Genomic DNA, 22,630 nt, shown 5'->3' on the forward strand with positions numbered 1-22,630 from the left:
TTCAAAACAAAGATGAATCAAAAGATGTGAAAGCTTTTATTGCAGGCATTAATAATCGTTCATTTAAAGTATATTTGTGTGAATTTTTAACGATTGATTACAGGTTAATTACAGTAATTTTTAGTTCAATTCAAGCATTGTTAATCGCATCATTACAATTTCATGATTTTCGGGCGAAAGTATAATTTTTTTTGTGTATTTCTGTTAATATTTTTTGTGTTAAATACAAAAAAAACTAAATTTGATTTAAAAAAATCTTTTTTATAATATCTAACAAGGTCCCCGAGAAATAATAATTAAAAGGTAGTGTATTTTATGCCTACTATGTAAATCGAGAAAACATTTGTCAATGAAATCGACTTTACAGCAAGATTTTTCACCCTAACAATATAGAGGAGAAGAAGGTTAAATTACATGTCTTAAGAAAATGTTATGAACTATGTTATAAGATTCTAAAAATGACATCTTTGAAGTTGGCATGACCATTTTAATGTAGAAAAAAAAAAGTATACAAAAAGGGTATATTTTCAAGAAAATTGAGGGTAATTTGCGGAAAAATTTGTAGCCTATTTAGAGGCTCGCACTGGAGATATCGCGATATCTGTCACCTTAACATCGTCATTTTAAGTCACTCAGAGCCAGGGAAAATAGGGTGAGGTAAATGTTGTCAATAATACAACAAAAATTGCATTCTTTATCATTGCATTTAATTATCAAATTACCTATCTTACTTTTTATATTTTCATTAAACCCCACTTAGTTATTACCATTTCAAGTAATATAATTCACACAGCTATTACTGGGTTGGATTTATTAAAAATTTAAAAAAGTGAGATTGATAATATAATAATTAAATGCAACGATCAAGACATCTTTATATTTCTAAATATTCATTGTGCTCAATATCATTCGATAAATTTAATAATTGACTTAGTTAATTATCTTGGAAATTAGGCCTCATATCGAAATTTGGTAAATAACTTTTTCGTTCGTCTTTATAAGGCTATTTAGGAAGTCAAGAGTTTTTCAATCAGTTATAGAGCATCTTGTATTAACTCTTAAAAGGTAATCGGCCCAAGCTTTCAGTCAAAGCCAGTACAGAATCCAATATTCAGACTAGCTTCAAATTTTAGAATAGGAAAATAAAAACTAAATCTTACCCTTCTCTTAAAGTTTATTCGATTTATTATAGTAAAATCGTATAATACGGTTTGTAAATGCCATAAAAGTTAGGATTTTTAGGGGTAAAAAAGACTTTCTGCAATTATTTTCAAAATATCATGATATTTTATTATTTACAACATTTGTTTTACATAATTATTAAATTAATTACAATAAATAAAAATCGATGAACTTATAACCTAAACAAAAAAAAAATTCATTTATAATACATTAATGGTATTGTCGGAAGGTAGATATGAATATTACAATAATCATTTTTATAAAAAATTTCTTTACGTATCGAATTATATTATTGTTTGTTTCTATTGATTGGAACATTATTTTTATCAACAATAAAATTAAAAAATAATGTTCAAGTTCTTTGAAAAGTGTAAACTGACATTGTTGAATGTGTATTTTTTGGACTATTTTGGTTGCTGATTTCTATGGCGTTCTTGTTCTTTTACTAATAATGTGATGCTATTTAAAAATAACGTGCTGGTCGTCCAACTGGTCCAACGCCTGTAATGAAAAAAGTTTTTGCATTATAAAATCACAGATGAGTTATATTAACCGGGATATCCCAAGTGGGAAAAAGTAATGAGAGTTTGCTGCGACGCATAAAACCAACCCCCCCCCCCAATTTGGATATATCTGCCAAATTTAATCGCATAGTGCGCTACATAAGAACAGTGCAGAGTAGAAGTCAAAAAAGTAAAGATAATGATTTGTACTTTTGCGAAAAAGTAATAAGTTAGTGTTCTGATTTGTATCATTAATAAGTTTTGTTTTTTTTAAATACAACACTCAGAATAGAGTATCTGTGAGCAAAAGAACTTATTGAAATTAAGTAGGGATGAAATACGCCTTGCATTCTGCCTGGAACCTTAAAATTACTCTTTGATTATTAGGACTAAATTATTTTAAAATTACAAACGTACTAAAATAATTAAAAACAATTTTTTTTTTTAATCATTAAAATAGTAGTTGGTAACGGCCAAATTGTCTGGTGATCAAAAGAATACGAAATAGTTATGTACGATACAAGTAGGCTAACAGCATTATTAACGTACGCGTGTGAAATTTGCACTACGAGTTTGTCAATCGCAGAAGTACGTTAATAATCCGTTATCACACATATATCGGACTAAACTTTATCTACGCCTCTAAAATGGGAAAATAAACGATAATTATTATTTAAAATTTGTCTTGACTTATTGAAAAATAGAACATTAAAAAAGTTACTTGTTGTGAGTTTATATTTTGACAGTACCTTGGAGTGTGGTAATTAATTTATTACGATACAAGTGCGGTAATAAATTCATTAATGCACTAGGACGTTAAAGAACTAGATTTTCCCACGCATACTGAATTTGAAAAGTAGTTATTTCCTCACGGGCGTGGATACAACGATTTTAAAAAGATTTCTAAATATGATTATAAAATCAGCAATTTTATATATACATTCATCCCTACCAAATTGAAATAAGAAAAGAAATATCTAAAATTCAGTCAACTTGTGATCAAATTCTTAACGTTTCCAGCTCTTATTTATACCACTAGTTTCTGGGACTTTTGCACAGGATGAGTGAGGATTACTCTTACCCAACCGATATTTATTCTCTCAACCCCCATTATTAATTTGAATAATTTGAGCCTGGTGATTTTTTGCACCTATAGATTCCTATAAACTTTAGAGATACACAATGTTTTTCGTCATACCTCACATGTCATTATGGTGTTAATTTCTCATCATCTTTTAAATTTACTTTCTGTTTTTTTAGTAATTACTGTAACAGATGGGTAATGTAATTTAACTATATTTACATAAGTAAGAATATTTGATGATTGTAACTGATTATTATTAACAAACTATTTAACATAAAGATTAATAACTTTAACATTTATTGTACCATAATATTAATGTGATTATTAAATATTTATATAATATATTATTTATAAATTAAAAATGGTTTTAAATATTAAATTCACTAATAAAACAAGTGAAAACAAACAATTGACTGAGTTAATTGTTGAAATACCATGTATAATCAGTGTTGATTTCTTTATCACATTACATATACCAACATGTGACACATACATAACTGATAATCAAGTATAGTACATATTATAAAATTTCCGCCCTAATTGTCGCCCTCACGGGTAAACAGTGATGTTTACGAAAAAATGTTTCAAACTAAAGTTGTTTAATTTTTGATAAGGAACATTTTTTACATTTAAACTTTTGTTCTATCTCTAACTGTTTACAAGATGGGTCTTACGGACCCAAGACCCAATTGACCTATGATGCTCATTTACGAACTTGACCTCACTTTTTACGTCCTAAGCACGCTGTAAAAATTTCAACTTGATATCTCTTTTCGTTTTTGAGTAATCGTGACCACAGACGGACGGACGGACGGTCGGACGGACGGACGGACGGACAACCGGAAATGGATTAATTAGGTGATTTTATGAACACCTATACCAATTTTTTTTTGTAGCATCAATATTTTTAGGCGTTACAAACTTGGGACTAAACTTATAATACTATGTGTATTTCATATATACATGGTATAACAACTACTTAATATAAAACTAAAATTTAAGTAACTATGGTACTACTCCAGCATGAAAAATAAAATAAAAAAATTACAACTTGGTTTTTTAGTTTTAGCAAGTATGAACCAATTCCGCTGTGTGCAAAAATCCAGATAAAGGAGTAGTAGCTATTTCTTTTCTCAGACTTTTTTTAAAGTATCTTAAAGTTGGGGGTCTCAATTGACTTGGCAGAAGATTAATAATTAAGTTCCAGCGATTTTGTAACAAAATGCGTTCCACTTAAAAAAATCAAATTTCCAAATAAAAAAGCCAAACGTGACGATGTAATCGAGATTTTAGAAAATATAATAAATCAAAACTTGGTATGACAATCGTAACACTAGATTTGGCTAGGGTTACGCTAACCAAGCTTGTGTCTTCTAGTAACCTCAACCAATCTAGTTACAACTTCATATCGTATTTTTAACTGTGTGTCTATCTGTGACATCGTAACTTCTAAACGCCTGAATCGATTTTGATTTTTTGTTTGTTTTTTTGAAAGAAAATTTGATGGAGAGTGTTCTCAGCTATTTTCAAAAAAATCGGTTCAGTTTGGAGAGAGCTAAAAAAAACCGCATTTGTCGGAGCTTTTTTTCAATTTTTTTTAATTTCACTTGTCTTATTCCGTTATGATATGTAGAAAGTGCCATCATACTACGGCATTGTCTCCTGTTCTTGAAGAGCCTACGTAATTTCAGGCCATTTTGACACCCGTAAGTGAATGAAAACTTACAATAGACTCATACATAATATATCAAGTTTATAAAAGTTATAGTTTCTTTGTAGTATATAATAGATATTTGCGATGCTAGTAGGCATAACAGCATTATTTAGGTACGCCTGAAGTACATTAATCATGCGTTAGTACGTTAATCATGCGTTATGACACGTGTATCGTACAAAACTTTATCTACGCCTCTAAACTGTGAAAATAAGCGATAAGTATTATTTAAAATATTTCATGGCTTATTGAGAATAGAAAATTAACTACTGTAGTAACTTGTTATTCGATTACATTTTGACAATAATTTGGAGTGTAAAGATTTATTACGATACTAGCGCGGCGACAATGGAATATCTTACCATGCATACTGAGTGAGAAAAGTACTTCTTATCTCACGGGCGTGAATAAAGTTTAGAATAAAACTAGTCATATAATAAGAATCGTTAAATTCTATTATGTAACATTTTCATATTATTTATCACCTGAGGCTCAATGTAATTTTCTTTCTCGCACATAATACTCGAAAGAGTATTTAATGTTTTCCTTGACAACAGCTAACAACTTTGTGTATTATATCTTATTATTGTGATTTGTTTTTTTACAAATACAATTTTATAAAAAGTTTTTTGAAGACCTTCATATACATTTTTATAAATAATTATATTTGCTTGATTAATTATTAATTTTTTAAGACGTTATTATGAGAAGGGTGTGTATAGTATTTTTTCACTTCCTGAAAAAAATAGTATTTTTTAATTACCTTGAGCACCTGGAGGAACGAAACCATAACCAGAGGCTCCAACGATTACCCCACTAGTTTCGTCACTACTTGGTGGTGCTGGTGGGAAAACGACTGGTCCTAAAACAAAGAAATCAATAATTTATAATATTAATATTTTAAATTATAATTCACATAATGGTATAATTCATCTTTGGACTTTTAACAGTTAGCAAGGATTGTATAGGTATATGATTTGTAGTTACATTTTTGAAAATGCAGTGAAAGTGAACAGATATATCATTGGAAAAATTAAATAACATTACTTAAATAATAAACATATAATTAATAATAAATTTAAATTTTTTAAATTGTTTCACATAATAAATACCTACTTATTCCTATAATTGTAATCAATTAAAATTAAATTAGATTAGAGTATCAGTAATCCGAACATATTTTGTGCGTCCTTTCTACACCTGTAAGAATACAATCAATTAAAAAAGATATATGTATGTCGCAGCCACTAGCGGCCTAAAGGATATTCTTTGAACGATACTTGACATTTAAGAGTTCTAATTTCTGTCACCTGGCACTGAAATCCACACACTGTCAATATGGTGTCGGCCAGCAAGAATATTTTTGGTGTTTCTCACAGTTTGATTGCGTTTAAGCAAAAAATTACAACGGAAAAATGTAGGTTGGAACCATGTATGATACTATTAAAAATTTTTTTGCATGACAAGAGTTGCAGTACTCAAATACCAAACTATATCGAAACGAAATTTCAAGTCAGTCACTTTTTTGTGGCCAGGCATTCCAAAAATGTAGTTATAAGCCTGCTGTGAATCAATGTCGCAATTATGGATGTGCTTGTTTTAAAAGGTTCTTTGCGGATTCAAATGCCATGGAAGTTTAACATATGTAGGTACTTTGTTATTGAGTTACGCTATTTAATCTCATGATCACTAAATAACAATATGTTATATTTTAAATTACTTAAATAAGCAATTTCTAATTTCAGATATTTTATCTATTTTTAAAATGTTCGCCCTATTGTTCGAATGGTCAACTCAAAATAAGCAAAAATGTTCAAATGTACATTTATAAACATATGTCAAAAAACAAATTTTTTAGCGAGGTACAGAAGGTTAAAGATTTGTTTTTCTTAATTCAGATTTTAATCAAAACAAAATCAATTAGTTTAGTCGTAGTTTAAGAAGCATTAAAACAATATTGAATATTTGTACCTGTTTGGCAAATTATTAAAAGTATGTCAATTAATCACAGACGGATTAAGAAATTTTGCGCCCGTGATCAATTTCAAAATTAAAGCCACCTAAAATATAAATCTCTTATTTCTCGTTTCTTTTAAAGTTCAACCTCAAGTTTATCTATGAATATTTCCCGAGCAGATAAGTAAGAAGTAGTATCTGCGGTAGATTCATCTGCTTTGAGATTACTCTTCCGTATCTTCTTTGTGTACTTTTCATATTCTTTGACTATTGAGAGTTTCAAGTGTGTTTAAGTGTAAGTGAATACTGTGTGCCAATAATGATGGAAAATACAAAACATTTTGTTCACTTTTACAGAACTGATAGATATTTTTTAACATATAGAGAGGAACAAATAAATGGTGCGTTTCCTCGAAGATATCTTTAAAAATTTTAGAAATTGGATCGTGAAACCCGCAATAACTATCAAGAATCGTCCTGATGCTGTAAGGCGCTCAGATATAATTGTCAATTACCACCAGATGATTGGTCACAATAATTATGAATGGCTTCGAATATCCTCACATGTGAATTCATAGACACACTTATTATTAATGTTTGCAATAAAATTGATATGCAGGTAAGTTAAAATTATATTGTACTTATAATTAAAATTACAACAAACCAAGTAATTACACAATACTACATTTAATACTTACTAATTCCATTATTATTAATTCGCTTATTATTGCTATGAAGTGTATTATTTGCACTTTAATTGCCCACAAATATCAATAAAAATATTATTATTTACTGTACATACAGGTATTGAGAAAGTTCAAAATTCGTCAAGCATGTGATAATCCACACCATATAGGGCATGATTATAAGGCTATATAACACATATTATTACGTCATATAATAATAGATACCTACATAATATTATAAGGTAATAAATAATTTGTACTTTATTAATTTGTTTGATTTGTTGCAAATTTCAAATCAAATCAATTTAAATGGTTCTTTGTAAGGATTTAAATCAATTACAAAAAATTAAATATCTAAGAAAAATATTTACCTACAATAAACATTCTTCATCATTATTTTATAATTCTTAATTTAACACTAAATAAACTGGTAAGATTAATAATAAAATAAATTTCATCACTTCTTGTTGAGAACTAGTTATTCGAAAAGAACACATACTATATACTACTCAATTCGCCCTATTAGCTCAGATGGTTAAGCCGCGCCGTAACCAATTCCGTCCGCGATATGCTTAGGGTAGTGGGTTCGATTCCCGCCGTTGCAACAAAATTAATTTAATTAATAGTTGTGATGGGCTGGTGTAGTGAATGGTATATGCCTGAAGGAGGTGAACTCAGCCTCTGAAATTGAGGAGCTGATAAATTAAATTATCAGCGGAAAGGTGGTATATATGTGTTATATGGTATCACAATGGGTTCTAAAGCCTAAGTGTGTCCTTTGTAGACAGCCAATAAAACCTCACCTAACCTATATACTACTCAAATTGGCCTCATATCTTGATATGGTTTTTTCGAGTGCATCGTCGGTAGCTAATATTTAGTAGCTAATATTACAAAAAACAAATCTATATATACAAGCGACAAAATTAAAACATATAAAAGACATTTATAGTAGGTAACTGTGCTTTTAGAAATTACATTTTATCCATTTTATTTCATTAACCATCGGTATCGGTAAAAAAAGACAAGAATAAAGTGCTTGGTAGCCGCGACTTTGTCTGGCATTCTATCTTCCAAGCGGATTTATGCTTTTTTTTTTGCTAATTGGTGATATTGTGCCCGAAATAATAATTTTTTTATAGATATGTTTATATTGTATTTAATTAATTTAAAACAGTACAAACCTACAGAATCAAAAAATTTCCATAATTAACTTTAATTTTAGCATTGATAATTAAATATTAATCTTCAATATAATTATATTAAAATCTATACCTACTTGGGTGTATCTAGCTTTTTTTTCAAAGGGAGGAAAAACAGAAACTTTTAGCCTAAAAGGGAAATTAAACAGTATTTTGCCATTGAGGCAGTGCTTACTTAGCCAACAAAGTCAATAGTAAGTTCACATCCATAGGGTCGTGAAACCACTATATACGCCCATAAACCTATACCGACTTTCATAATAAAAATATGATAGTTTTTAACATTTGTAAAAGTTTAACCGTATTATATATGGAGCCATTTTCACTAAATAGAGTACATTCTTCACAGTTAAGTATTTGTTCATTACTCATGAGTGACAAATTAAGGTAATTCGAAACCTTCGGAATGAGTGTGTAAGTATTAGCCAGTTATTATACATATTGGAAAACATGCGAAAGCGTTTCCTTAGATATTATATTTGATGGTTATAAAAATTAAATTACACTGAATTTTGTTTACAGTAGGGATAAAGCTCTAATTTTTTGTTATAAAATTTATAAGAAAATCTGAGTAATATACGGAAGGGACGGTTTATGATAATTCCTAAGATTTAAGACGAGCTTGACATAATTTACTAAAAAAGGTTTATATTTTTGGTTCTGTTATGTAATATAAAATCTTCTTGGAGGCCAGTTACTTAAGTATTGGTTAACGTTTGGTTTTTATGTAAATTAATAATTCTGATATAGATAGATATGTGGGATTCATCTAACATAAATTATATCAAAAACCAAGAATTCAATTACATGGATATTATTATTATAATTTTAAAGTATTTCAAAACAATTTATATGATTGCTCTAAAACCACAAGTTACTTTAAGACATAACAATTATATACACTTTAAAAAAAATTGTAACAAAATTTTACAAATTCAGTATTCAGAAGTAAAAAAGACTAATTCTTAAATTACTGAATCTAATTCGAAAGATATTGCATCTGTTCTGAAGTCCGTTTATAAAAATTTCACTGCTATAACATATATAAGAGGTATAAGAGGAAAATAGCGATTAGTGAAGTCATTGCACGGTATCGCCATTGAGATTACATATAAAACTTTGTTTTTCAATAAAGAGACTGGCAACAATCTTTGAATGTTTATAACTTCTTTATTTTCTAATCCTTTTTAATTTCAACTATGCATCAAATCACTAAGATTGCAAAATTGAATGACTAAACAGATTTTCACCAAAAATAGCCATTAATCATTTAGATTAACCTTACTTCTAAATAAGAAAAAATTGCATTACAATTATTCATATGGCGGACAGATTAACAATCAGAACATTAATTGAATTCCTTAAAATAGTTCAATATTGAAGTTGTTATTCAATCTTCAGGCCATTACCGGTTTTGTTGCATTATAAAATCTACAGTTGTTGGTAAAATTGAAGTTATAGGTACTTAGTTTTGTGAACAGGAAAAACAAAGTGACAATGTCAAATGACGCTAATTTAAGAAGAAACATCTATCCTTATTTCCTCATTTCGAACACTTAATTATCATGATAAACTGACTTTAGATTACAAATAAACATCTACCAGTCCTGATAACAAGGTCTGTTAGCATAAACTGAACACAGTTTTAAGAAAATTTCAGTCAATCTCGCAGAAAGTTTTTTTATATTCGAATTCTATTCGACGCAGAGTACATAAATCTCGGTATAACTCAGCATTTGTAAGTACAAAATGCAGATGTTTCAATCTTATCAATTTAAAATACAGCAAAAGCTTCTACCAGCATGTTTTTTTTTAAACTAGCAAATAGTGTTAACACTATAGTGGCTTTCAAATTTCGGAAAAATATTGAACATAATATTAACACTTAAAAAATTTAAAAATTATTTTACTTTTTTGGCACTTCTTCTATCGATTATCGGAACTAGTTTTTGAGCTTACCTCAATTTGAGCCGAATTAACTAAATTTTGTTTCGCTTGAAGTTAATGGTGTCGATAAATTACTACATTTTTTTTGATCTGAAGTGTCTACGAGGCTACGTAGACAGATAGTGTTTGGTCAAATACATATTTTTAAATGACCACACACGGTAACACCATTACCTTTCACTTTTATCTGCTCTGCTATACAACAGTTATTAAAATAATTTTAAATCATTGCATTTGGTAATAAAAAAGACAGTCAAAGTCTTGTTTGTTTTATACAAAGAATGAGAATTAAAAAAAAAAATTGTAACATTGGCCTTCAAATTTTATTAACATTCATTGTTGGGCTAGAGGTATTTTAAAGTTTTACATCATATTTAATTCTTTTTAATACTTAAATCGAGAAGAAAAAACTATTTAATGATTCAAGCAATTTATTTAAATAGTTTTAGTTATGCAATAGACTTTGTAAATGGATTTTAATGGGATTCAAACATGATTCTTTTTACATTCCTACCTTATGAAAACTAGCCGTGGGTAAAAGCGAGTAATTGGCTAATTGGGCTTGTATATGGCTATACAAATCTCCTACTTTATAAAACGCAAAAATTTAGTAAAACAAAACTTGTTCGGACAATCGATAGAAGGATGTCAAAAAAGGAAAATAAGTTTTAAATTTCTTAATGGTTAGATATTATTTTTAACACGCTTTTATTATACCTTCATACGTATGTTAGTATGTTAGTACGTAACGGAAACTTTGAACATGATTTTGACCCCATTTAAAACGTCAGATTAACTCGAAATTTGGCATACTTATCACGAACCGATGACAATACAATAATTTAATAAGTTTATTTGGTTATCCTTATCACGATTTTCAGGATTAACAATTTCCATATACGAAAATGTGAAACATTTATTTGCGCTCCCACCATATTTATACTGAATTTTTGATAAATAAATAATAGTCTTAAATACTAAAAAACACAAAATAAATAATAGTTTAAAAAACACGCTCTTGGAACTAGCTCAACTAAATGGTAGAAAATAATTTCCTTACATTCAAAAAATCATTGCATCTTAAAAATAGCGTTGGGTGTTTTTTAAGATATTTTATAATGACTTTACTTTTACTAATATCTGTCTACAAAATATTTACATTAATTGAAATTTTAATTTTTTTTGAAATTACAAAAGCGTCTTTTTAAGTTTTTTTAAACTATTATTTATTCAATATTTTTTCGAAATTTGAAGACACACGATATAAGCTGTCTGTTTTTGTAAAAACGTTTGCGGTATTTTAATTGATAATTTTAATGCATTTTTAAAAATTTTTTGCACATACTTTCAGTTAGACTGACTGAAATTTTCATTAAGTTTGTCCGGTGTATGTTCCTGTTTTCGGTGTTTCGGTGTTTGCGGACAGCTCTCTTAAACTATAAAGTTAATTTAACAAGACAATTAAATGCCAGAAATGAGTAAATAAAGATACAATCATCATTCCTGCTGATACTGCGTATATGACCATAGTAGTTAAACACGCAGTATAATATTAAAAAAAAAAAAAAAAAAAGATACAATCTGAGTATGGTATTTTACTTGGCAAGGGTGCTTAATTGGAATTAATCCATGTACATGGAAATACTCACATAAAGACGAAAAGGAATTTTGAATATGACGAAAATTTCTCAACTTCAAAGTTCGAGCACATCTTCTATTCTAAGCATTGTACCTTTGCACTAGTAGCTCTTCCGGTAGAGTTTTGGGTTTTCGTTTTGCCGATACATGTGAAGCGAATGCGAATTTACGCTAATCCTAATGTCATTTTTTTCTTGAGAAAAATGTCTATAAAATCAAGGTCAGACTTTTACAATACAGATCTAGATTAAAATAGGATATTAATTCAGTAAATGTATACTTTTATATAAATTTTTTAATTCCGCATATTTTAAATAAAAGTCATATTAAAATCCTTTAATATTCCATTGCATTAGGTATATTAAAAAAAATAAAAAAACACGAACCTTTAAAGATATTAAAATTATAAGTAATATAATTATTGAAGGTCATACAAGTGCATTGCCTTTTTATCTCTTAAAGGTAAGTAAATAGTATCTTATTTACCAAGTTATTAAAAATATGTATTAATTATTATTAAATAAATTGAAGGTCTAATTGCCTTTAGCAAAACTATACTAGTATTAACTTTATTAAAATAATTAAACCGGAATGATTTTATTTATTGTCATAATCACACCATAAGATAAAAGAGAATCATATGACATTAATTGAATACCTTTTAATATAAACTTGATTTATTAATTGGTAAAAGAACTTAGAAGGTATGCGTAACCTTCAGCATGTTCATTGAATTTTAAATTTATTTCTTTTTATAGCAAATTATGAAAAATTCATGAAAAATGTTTGAAATTTATTGCAGATATGCTTCTTGAGATAATCATACGGAAAGATTGATAATTGCAGCTGTCATTTTTTTAATATAAGATCGAATGTGGGCTCCCAGGAGAAGTAATTTAATTTTAGAGAATTTATTATTATTATTTTGATAGTTTAATTTTATTGTTAAAGTTACTGGATAATTGGAGAAACATGCAATGACTAGAGATCAAAATACCTCAGCAAATATATCTGACCTAATCAGCACCAATCCTTAATAAAAATGTGTCAAAATTCATGATCTTAAGCTATTGATCAAGATATTGGGGTTTCATTCCAAGAAATACAAAATTGATATTGCTAGAGTTATATTGGATTTTAAACAAAATATTAATGATTTTTAAACGGCTGAACAGATTTTGTCAATTATGGTATTTCCAGCATGAATACACTTGTCGGAAGATTTAGCTTATTTTTTTCAAAGGCTCATAATAACGTTAGCTGTAATATCCTGCGGTTGTAGAATTTTTGGTCATTTAGATCGCTTGATAATCCGCTGCAAAATTCGCACATTCAAGGCATGCAAAGCTCACTGCCTACCCAGTTAGTGAAAAAAGGTACGAGAGTTGAAAGGTATGTTTTTAGAAAATAAATAATAAAAATTTTGATATTAATTAAATTAAACGTAAATTGATCAAAATTGAGATCGTAGGCATAATTATCATGTGTTTTAAGCGGTCAAAATTTCTGAAACTTTGGAATTTAATAGTAAGTTCTATTAAGTTCTGAAATTTAAATACCATGCTGGAAATACCTTAAAGCTAGCTTGCATTAATTAATTCTTTAAAAATCTTAGGTAGATGCTCAAGGATAATGACATTTAAATTTTGAACCATTTGAAATTAGTGCACCTCTTTTCAAAACAATTTTGTCTTAAGGTTGCTTTTAGTGGAATGCTGTCGCCTTTCTTTGTGTCAGTGTAATGTCTGCAAAATTCCTCAAATTATAACAATGTAGGTGTCTAAATAATCATTAGCGTTTTAAATCTATCGACCTATTTTCTAAAATTTTGGTGAATCCATGGAGATTATTTTCGAAATAAATAGTAAAGTGCATATAATACTCTCTTACGTCGCCAAGATTTAATTTTTTTCAGATAAGCTAATTTGACCACTAAGCTTGTACTAGAAATGCTTTTAACTAAAGCTACGGTGGTAATCAAATCCATATAATTTTATTACTCCAAATATACGAGTTATCTATAAGCTCATTCAAAGTGATTTCTAAATGTCATTTTTGAGTATCCAAGTAAACCAATTTTAAACCTTCCAATGAATTTATTTGTTGAGATGCGAGCAGAGCGTATCTAACACAATTTGACTCAGTTGAATGAGTCCTTGTAAAAAAAATTAATGTGTCTTTGTTTAATCTAAGTCTATTTTTTCTATGTAAAATTAAAAATTACTCAACCATAACTGGTGTTGGTGTTAAAGCCAAAGTATCCATAATTTATGACTGTTATTCATAAAAATTAGCTACGTTTAAGTTTTTTTTTTTTTTTTTAAATTATTTAAACTTCAATGTCAGTTACAAAAATGATTCTCAGTTTTAGTTTTAGGAATGGAAAATATCAAGATTTTAATTGAAGGAAATAAATTTGTTATACCTATGTTTGATTATTTACTTTGGTTTTGTAGATTTTTAATATTAAATTATTTACCTCGATTTTGTCTTGGATCTCTTTGAATTTGTTGTTGTTGTGCTAATTGTCCAAATAATGCATTCGGCGCACTTGGAAATGAATTTAAGAAGTAATCTTGTGCTGATATACTAGCGATCATCATTACGATTGCTACAAATACGAAGTAGAATGATGTCTGAAAATAAATAAAAATTTGTTTAATAAAGTGGTTCTCTGGGTTGTTTCTTTTTTTTTAATATATTGTTGCTTTTTAGCTTCAGCTAAATTTACAGCATTTATTGCATGTTGTTTATTATATTTATTATTTACATAATATTAATGTGAAAATTTATTTAATTTTTTATATCCTGTTTTCTCAAATTGTTCCTTAGTGAAAATCATAAAAGCTCTAAAACTCGTTAATGTTTAGCAAACAAAAGCTTTTTTCTTGTATGATTATTATTCACTACATGACAGTAATACCTGCACTCACTCAGAAAATAACTAATGATTTTTATACTGCTGAACAAATTTTCTTTAACCTAAGTTAACAAGTAAGATCTACGACTATTTTATCAGCTTAAGAAAATTATGAAATATGGCAGTGAAGTCGATTCAAGTGCTACTACCTTCGGTGTCGTAAAAAGAACATTTTTACTTGTATTTTTAAGAAAAACGATTATATTACCTTTTTTCGTGTTGTTAGTATCTAGAAATACTCTATATAATATTCTAGCAAGATCCATAATTATCAACAATACTGTATGGTTTAGAAATCTTTGCGCCGCTTACATTAATACAGTATTGCGTTCACAACTGTACTTACATAGTGGTATCGGTAAAAAATTTCTTACCGTGTACTACTGCCGATTTCAAAAGGGATTATTTAAAAAAGTATGTTTTATGCATTAAGTTTTTTTATTTTTCGAAAAAAATAGTTTCGCATTACTTATTTGCACGATAATAATTTTGCTATATACATAATTAAAATTTTAATTACAAATATAATCAATAAAATATATTTAAATAGAGATCGTAAATCTTATTCGTTTTTAATAACTTCGTGAATTCATTTTCTATAACTTTTAAACTGATTTGAGTAATAATTGTGGTAATTTATTTTACAAAATAAAATATGAAATAAAATTAATGGGTTTATGTCAATACTCATTATCTGTTTGACAAATAGGTTTTATATGTTTTTAAGAAACGAAGAAATCTGTGAAAAAGTGAGCTGAATAATTTTAATATTAAGTCATGTGTGTAGAATGGATGATTTGAATAATATTAATTGTTTTTATCTGGGTGTAAACAAATCTGAATCGAATGGAAGATGATAACCGAGTAGGATAATGAGAGCCGCAAAGATGGCGCAAGTCTTATCTTTTAGTCGCATTTCTATTTAATATTTTATCGAAGGCGAAAAATACAACTCCTCCTGATCAGCCCAGTTTATATGTGCCTCTGCGGCAGTCAGAAAAGAAAAATTTTAAAAGTACGTATTATTTTCAAAAGACTTCACGAGAAAAATCCCGACTAGAAATTGCTGTGGGAACGCCCACTGTATGTATCTGGACCTCATTGGGCCCCAATGGGGCATTCCCAAGAGGGAAATCCCTATGAGGGCCCAATGAGAACCCAATCGGGAATCCCAAACAAAAATAAGAAAATTGATGGTCAATATTTGCCAATTGGGCTCTGTGTGGGGCCTAAGTGGGAAATACCAACGTAAAATTTAAATAATTATTGTCATTTTTCCCAATTGGGTTCTATGTGGGACCTACGTGGGAAAGCCCAACGTAAAATTGAAAAAGTTATTGTCATTTTTCCCAATTGGTTTCTGTGTGGGATCTAAGTTGGAAAGCCCAACGTGGAAAAAAAAAATATTGTCATTTTTCCCAATTGGGTTCTGTGTGGGACATACGTGGGAAATCCCAACGTGGAAATAAAAAAATTTAATGTAATTTTTCCCTGATGGGCTCTGTGTAGGACCTAAGTGGGAAACCCCAACATAAAATTGAAAAAATTATTGTCATTTTTCTCAATTGCTTTCTCTGTGGGATCTATGTGGGAAAGCCCAACGTGGAAAAAAAAAATATTGTCATTATTCCCAATTGGGTTCTGTGTGGGACATATGTGGGAAATCCCAACGTGAAAATAAAAAAATTTAATGTAATTTTTCCCTAATGGGCTCTGTGTGGAACCTAAGTGGGAAACTTCGCACCCGACAAATCACATATAATTTTTTACAAGACGTGACATCTGTCTTAAAAAGTCGGAATTCATAACGAGCGAATATGAAACAAAAACCATCCAGTCTTATTCTTGCGTGCATAGGTGAGAGTTGTTGTTGTTAAGCCCAATTTAGATTTCTTTTTTTGATAAACAAATTGTCGGGCTCTACACAAAGGATTAATGGTGTAGTGTATGTGCCACTCATATTTCACATTATTACAAAATGTTAAATGCTAACAAGTTCAATAGAACTCGACGCGAACTTGCTCGTTTAAGGAAACAAAGGTGTCGAGAGTCATTTCAGCAAGTTTTCGATACTTCAGCATCTGATGGCCCTTCCGCAGGATATTTACATGTATCTGATGATTTCGAAGATCGAACAGTTGGAAATAATAATATAGAATCTAATGAAAATATTTTTTTAAATGATGGATTCGCAAGTGTATCTATTAATAATGAATCTGAAGATGAGGAAGTTTCTGATGGTGAATCTGTTGATCAGTGTGAGGAAGTTTCTGATCGTGAATCCGTTGATGAGTCTGAAGAAAATGATCAACATTTTTTAGAAGGTGATGAGGACGAAGAAATATTAAATGACAACAATGAAGAGATTTGGAATGACGTTGAGGAACTTCGGCAGTGGGCATTGGCAGATCCTCCCATTCCACATACTCGTCTCGACTCATTATTGAATATTTTAAGGAGGGAAAAATATCCTATGCTACCTAAGTGTGCAAAAACGTTCTTAGGTACTGAAAAGTTTCAATATGAGATTGAAAAATTAGATAATAATGACTCGGGAGATTTTGTATACTTCGGAATAGAGGAAAACCTAAAAAAAAGTGTAAATTCTGATTTACATGAAGTTCATCATTTGCAATTACTGGTAAATGTAGATGGTGTACCTTTATATAAATCAAGCTCGATCCAATTTTGGCCAATTTTATGCAAAGTCTTCAACGAGCCAGATATTTACAAACCTTTTGTAACAGCTGTTTATTGTGGAAAGCAGAAACCAAACAATGTGAATAATTATTTGAGAAAATTTGTCGCAGAAATTAACCGTCTTCAAAATACCGGTGTACAAATAAATGATGTAATATTCCAAGTATCGATAAAAGCCTTCATTTGTGATACACCAGCTCGAGCATTTATTAAATGTATAAAGGGGCATGGAGGTTATTGGGCTTGTGAACGCTGCGAAGTGAAAGGTCAGCGAGTAGATCGACGAACTATTTATTCAATACATCATAATCAGTGCACACCAAGGACAAACAATTCGTTTAGAGATCAACGTAATTCTCAACACCACACAGGAGTTTCACCCTTGCTCGAGATAAACCCTGCTGTTGACATGATAAATGATTTTGTTTTAGATTCTATGCACTTGGTATATTTAGGTATTGTTAAAAAAATTATGGATTACTGGCTTAATGGCAATATCAAAGAAGTAAAATTGAGTAAAACTTTGAAAAATTTACTAAGTGATCTACTTTTTCAAATGAAAAATCAAGTTCCTCAAGATTTCCAAAGAACAACAAGATCATTGGATGATGTTGCTAAATTTAAAGCTACTGAGTATCAATTTATTTTATTGTATGCTGGTCCAGTGATTTTCAAAAAAATATTGTCATCGGATGTTTATAACCACTTTTTACTTCTACACGTAGGAATAAGAATATTGGCCTCTAAAGATCTGGCAGTTGAAAAGCAAGGACAAGCTAAAAATTGTTTAAGACTATTTGTAAATATGTACATATGTAAAATTATATAGATAAGTTTTTTGCTAAAATAAAATTAACAGTATGTAGTGGTAAAAATATTATTATAGTAAAATTGACCAAAAATGAGAAACTGCGTTTCCATTATCAACTTTAAGGAAAATTTTAGTGATAGATAAGGGATGGCTAAAGAATACACCAATCAATTTTTTCGAATCAAATTCTATGAAAAAAAGATGAAAAGAAAAAAATACGTTAAAAATTGTTATAATTCTTTCGATTTTTGGGCTAAGATTTATCAAGATAATTAACTTCTAAAAAATTCAAGCTGGCGTCCTACTGGAATCTAAGCGAAGTGTTCTGGAACTAACCTCCATCTACAATTTCTTTGGATTGCTTGTCTTTACCACTACTATGTGTGTGCCACCATGGAAAAAAATTTAAATCCAGTTATAGTACCATTAAATTACTGCTAGTACCATTAAATAGCATTAGTACCATTAAATAAGAAAATTCTATTTGGAGATATTATGCTAAAATGCAAGTATTCCGTTTGGAAAATATATTAATTGCTACTTGCTGTAGCAGAATATCTACTACTTATAGGAGATATTCAGAGGTTCTTCAAAAAAGTATTCAAATAATTTCATAATTTTCTTTCAGTTGGAATGAAAATCGAATATTTAAGGACAAAAGTTTTTCATAATATTTTTGTTCCAGAATATATTCTACAGTTCGTCGACGCTTATGTCATACACAAATACAGCAAGCATAAAACTATTAAATTGACTGATATAGAAAGTAAACTTTTTTTGATATGTAAGGATATTTTATTACATGGTTTTATAATTCTGTCAGTATTAATGAAATTAACAGAAAAAAAAAGTTTTTATTTTCCTTTTACATAAAGTAGGTAATTCGTGAATTGTACAATTTATTATGTAAATGAGTTTTTTATATTCAAATGTCTAAACATTCATTTCCGAAGGAAAATATACTTTATGTGCATTTTGGCTGGTAGGAACTTGAAGAATTTTGTAAATATGATAATTGAGATTATAGATTCATAATTGGCTATTAATGATAGAAATCGAAATCGGATGCACGCATTAACTATACATGCATGATTTTTTGAACAATTTTTATAACATAATAAAGAAATTATATAACAAAGAAGTATTTTATAAAGTGGATTATTTAACAAAGGTATTTCGGAGTGATTACATAGAAATCGTAGAAACAGCAAAGAATAAAAGACTCAAAATGTAGTACTTTGGTTAAAGATATTCTTGTGCAAAAGTATATAGAATATTTATCAAAAGTATATTAGAATACTATATTTTCTAGTACATGAGAACCCGACAGTCAATGCCCTCCCCAAACATTGGATTGTCTGTCGTGACAGCGTTCAGCAAACGGTGGTTTGTTATTCGAACTTTTGAAAATAAATATCTGAAACTCGATCTTAGGGTCACCTACCGGATCAAATTGTAAATCTAACCTGTCCAGGAACTCAATCAAACACATCCACAAAATTTCATCAAAATCGAACCAGCCGTTTAAGAGGGGTTCAGTGGTATACGTACCTACAGAAGAGTTATATACTATATAAAGATATGTTTACATCTCTATCTGAATTCCATATTGGAGCGAAAATTGTGTTATTATTCTTGTTACCTGCCTTTTGGATGATTTATAAAGTTAAGTTTGGAAATTAAGAAAATTAAGGTTTTTCTCATAATTTGAGTGTGCTATTAATAACTATCGTTGTGTATAGCAGCGCATAGCTTTTCGTTATATATAACTTTTTGTTATATATAGCAGCATTACGCCAGACAACAACAAAAAAAAACAATCAAAATCACGAAAATGAAACCTTTGTTAATAAATTCGACACTGCGGTCATGGTAAATATTTCAGTTTATTCGCAAACTAATTTCTCAATCATCAAAAGAGACATGGAAGTATGGAAGTGTCTTCATCTTAAATGCGACACACTGTATATAATTTTAAATCAATCCCGAAGCTCAAAATATTTGGCATATACCGTTCACTGTATTAGCTTGCTCCCTTGAAGAATGCTAGCCTAATATTTTGCAAACATATTTCTGAGAAGTTTACTTAGAAAATGAATTTAACGCGTACTATTATAAAAATTGTAGTAATTTTTTTTTTAATTTATCTACCACATGTTCTTCATTTTAAATAAGGAAGAATCATATTAAAACACCTATATTTACTTCTTGTTTTTGTATTTGTTTAAAATTAATTTCACTTTTTGAAAGCAATTTTAATTTAATTATTCTTTTATCACACGACTCAAATCAATAAAATCAATAAGTTTATTTAATTTTTATCATGTTTGTGATTAGTGTAAGCATCTAATACTTAAAATTTTGTTGTTAATAAATAATTATAGATACAAGTTTTAGATTAAAAATTAAACTTCCTAAATGCATTAAAATGACAAATTTATGTCAAGTTGAGTAAAACTAAAAATCTATATATTTAAATACTACAAAATTCAAAAAACCATCAATTTAAAACAATAAAGCCTTTTACTGTATCAAACATTGTTAGTGGCAGCCTTTGGATGTTACGATCGTTGCACTAGAATGCATCCACGCAAACAGGCGCTGTAAGTATATTAAATTTCCAATATGTTATTTTAAAAAGTATATGATAAGCCTTTTGGTTGTTTTGACGGGTATCATAATAAAAAAAGGTAAGAAAATAACGTTGATAGTCATGATATTCGCGTTGATGGAAAGATAATTCTTTACCTTTTGTTTTTAAGTATTGCAATTAATTTTGTGAAAAAAAATTTCACTAAGTTGACAAATAGTGAAGTACGTCTTCTTAAAGAATAATTACCATTAATGAATTCAAACTGATAATGACTGCTTTATAATTGTAACACGTGTATATAATCTAAAAAATACTGGAAATTCTAGTTCTAAAATTAATTGCGTTGATTTACAATTTTTTTATCTTAGACAATATTTTCATTATATAATTGGTATTCGCATATATATTGAGAATTTTCCACAATTTATTAAAAATTAATTATTAAATATTAATTTATTAATAAAATATAATGTATATATAATTAGCAATTATTAAAACAATTATAGTAATTTTTGTTATATAACATTTTCATAATTATATGTTAATAAAGTATTACAAATAATTATCAGAAATTTTATTTGCATTATATTTATCACGTTATTTTCAAAAATCTTTCGTAAATGTTCAATTATTCGTTTCTTTTAAGCATTTGTGGAGGTACAGATTATTTAATCTAAGCAACGAGACTTTATCAGTAATGTCTAGACTTCCTCAAAAAAATCAGGACTAGAACTCTCAGTCAATTGAGCTGATCTCATGTACTTCACTTCATTTTAAATATTCAAAATTAAATTAAATTTTTTGCCTGCTAAAATACTCTGCAAATTGTGGTACTAAATTATCAATTATGGCATAAAAATTAGAAATATAGCGAAAGCTTTTTAAAACATAGCTTCCAGTCGCTTCCACCATATTTTAGTAACACTTTCTAAAGATTTTATTTATCTGAAAATAATTGTTTTTTCATTTGAATGAGCCATGCCAAGTCGTCTACTAATGATTTTTAACGTATTCGTATTAAAAAACAGTTAACACTAAACTGCAGTAAATTTTGAGAAAATCAATCGAATAGTATATAAAATTATACGTTATGTCAGCTTTGAAATTGTTGTTTCGATTATGGCCAACTGCGTTTTAGGGTGTATTTTCAAAATTAAAACGAGTTGAGATTAACACTTTACAGGTTAAATATATAAAAGAGTCGCTTTGATATTTTTATTTTGATTATACATATATTGTATTTTTTCGTTAAAGATAGAAATTTTTATGGTGCGAGCGTCGTATACTATCTACAATACACGATTTTTCAAATAGTAATTTTTACATATTATTGTTATAAGTATGTACCTAATGCATTATTGTTGATAATTGAATTGTGTAATTTATTTTATTTTTCTTGATTTCATTTGTATAAATAAATAAATAATTCAAGTGTGTGTTTTATTCATGTCATTATTTGTGTTAATTATATTATTTATTTTGTTTTATTTTATTGTTTTTTTTTTTATCATCAATTATGCATTGCTTGCAAAGTGTGTAAGAAAATACTTGCTAAGTATTAGTCAATAATTACTATTTACAAAGTAGAGATATAAAAATATTCAGATTATATACCTACACATACAAATAATGAAGAAATATCAAAAAATTAATTTATTTTCAATAGAAAAATAACTTGGTAACACGCAAAGAAT

At 28.6% G+C, this 22,630-nt stretch overlaps 1 protein-coding gene across 1 annotated transcript in view; it reads right to left on the bottom strand.

Annotated features, from left to right (window-relative positions):
• Positions 1-1,361: 1,361 nt before the first annotated feature.
• Positions 1,362-22,630, bottom strand: part of LOC123302650 — a 35,370-nt gene continuing 14,101 nt past the window's right edge. The window contains exons 2-4 of the mRNA XM_044885694.1: positions 14,392-14,548; positions 5,247-5,345; positions 1,362-1,683 (exon numbers count right to left, since the gene is read on the bottom strand). Coding sequence (XP_044741629.1) covers positions 1,646-1,683; positions 5,247-5,345; positions 14,392-14,548 — 294 coding nt within the window. The 3' untranslated portion in view covers positions 1,362-1,645. The remainder of the gene's footprint in view (positions 1,684-5,246; positions 5,346-14,391; positions 14,549-22,630) is intronic.

Source organism: Chrysoperla carnea, chromosome 1, assembly GCF_905475395.1.
Source record: "Chrysoperla carnea chromosome 1, inChrCarn1.1, whole genome shotgun sequence".
NCBI classification, from domain to species: domain Eukaryota; kingdom Metazoa; phylum Arthropoda; class Insecta; order Neuroptera; family Chrysopidae; genus Chrysoperla; species Chrysoperla carnea.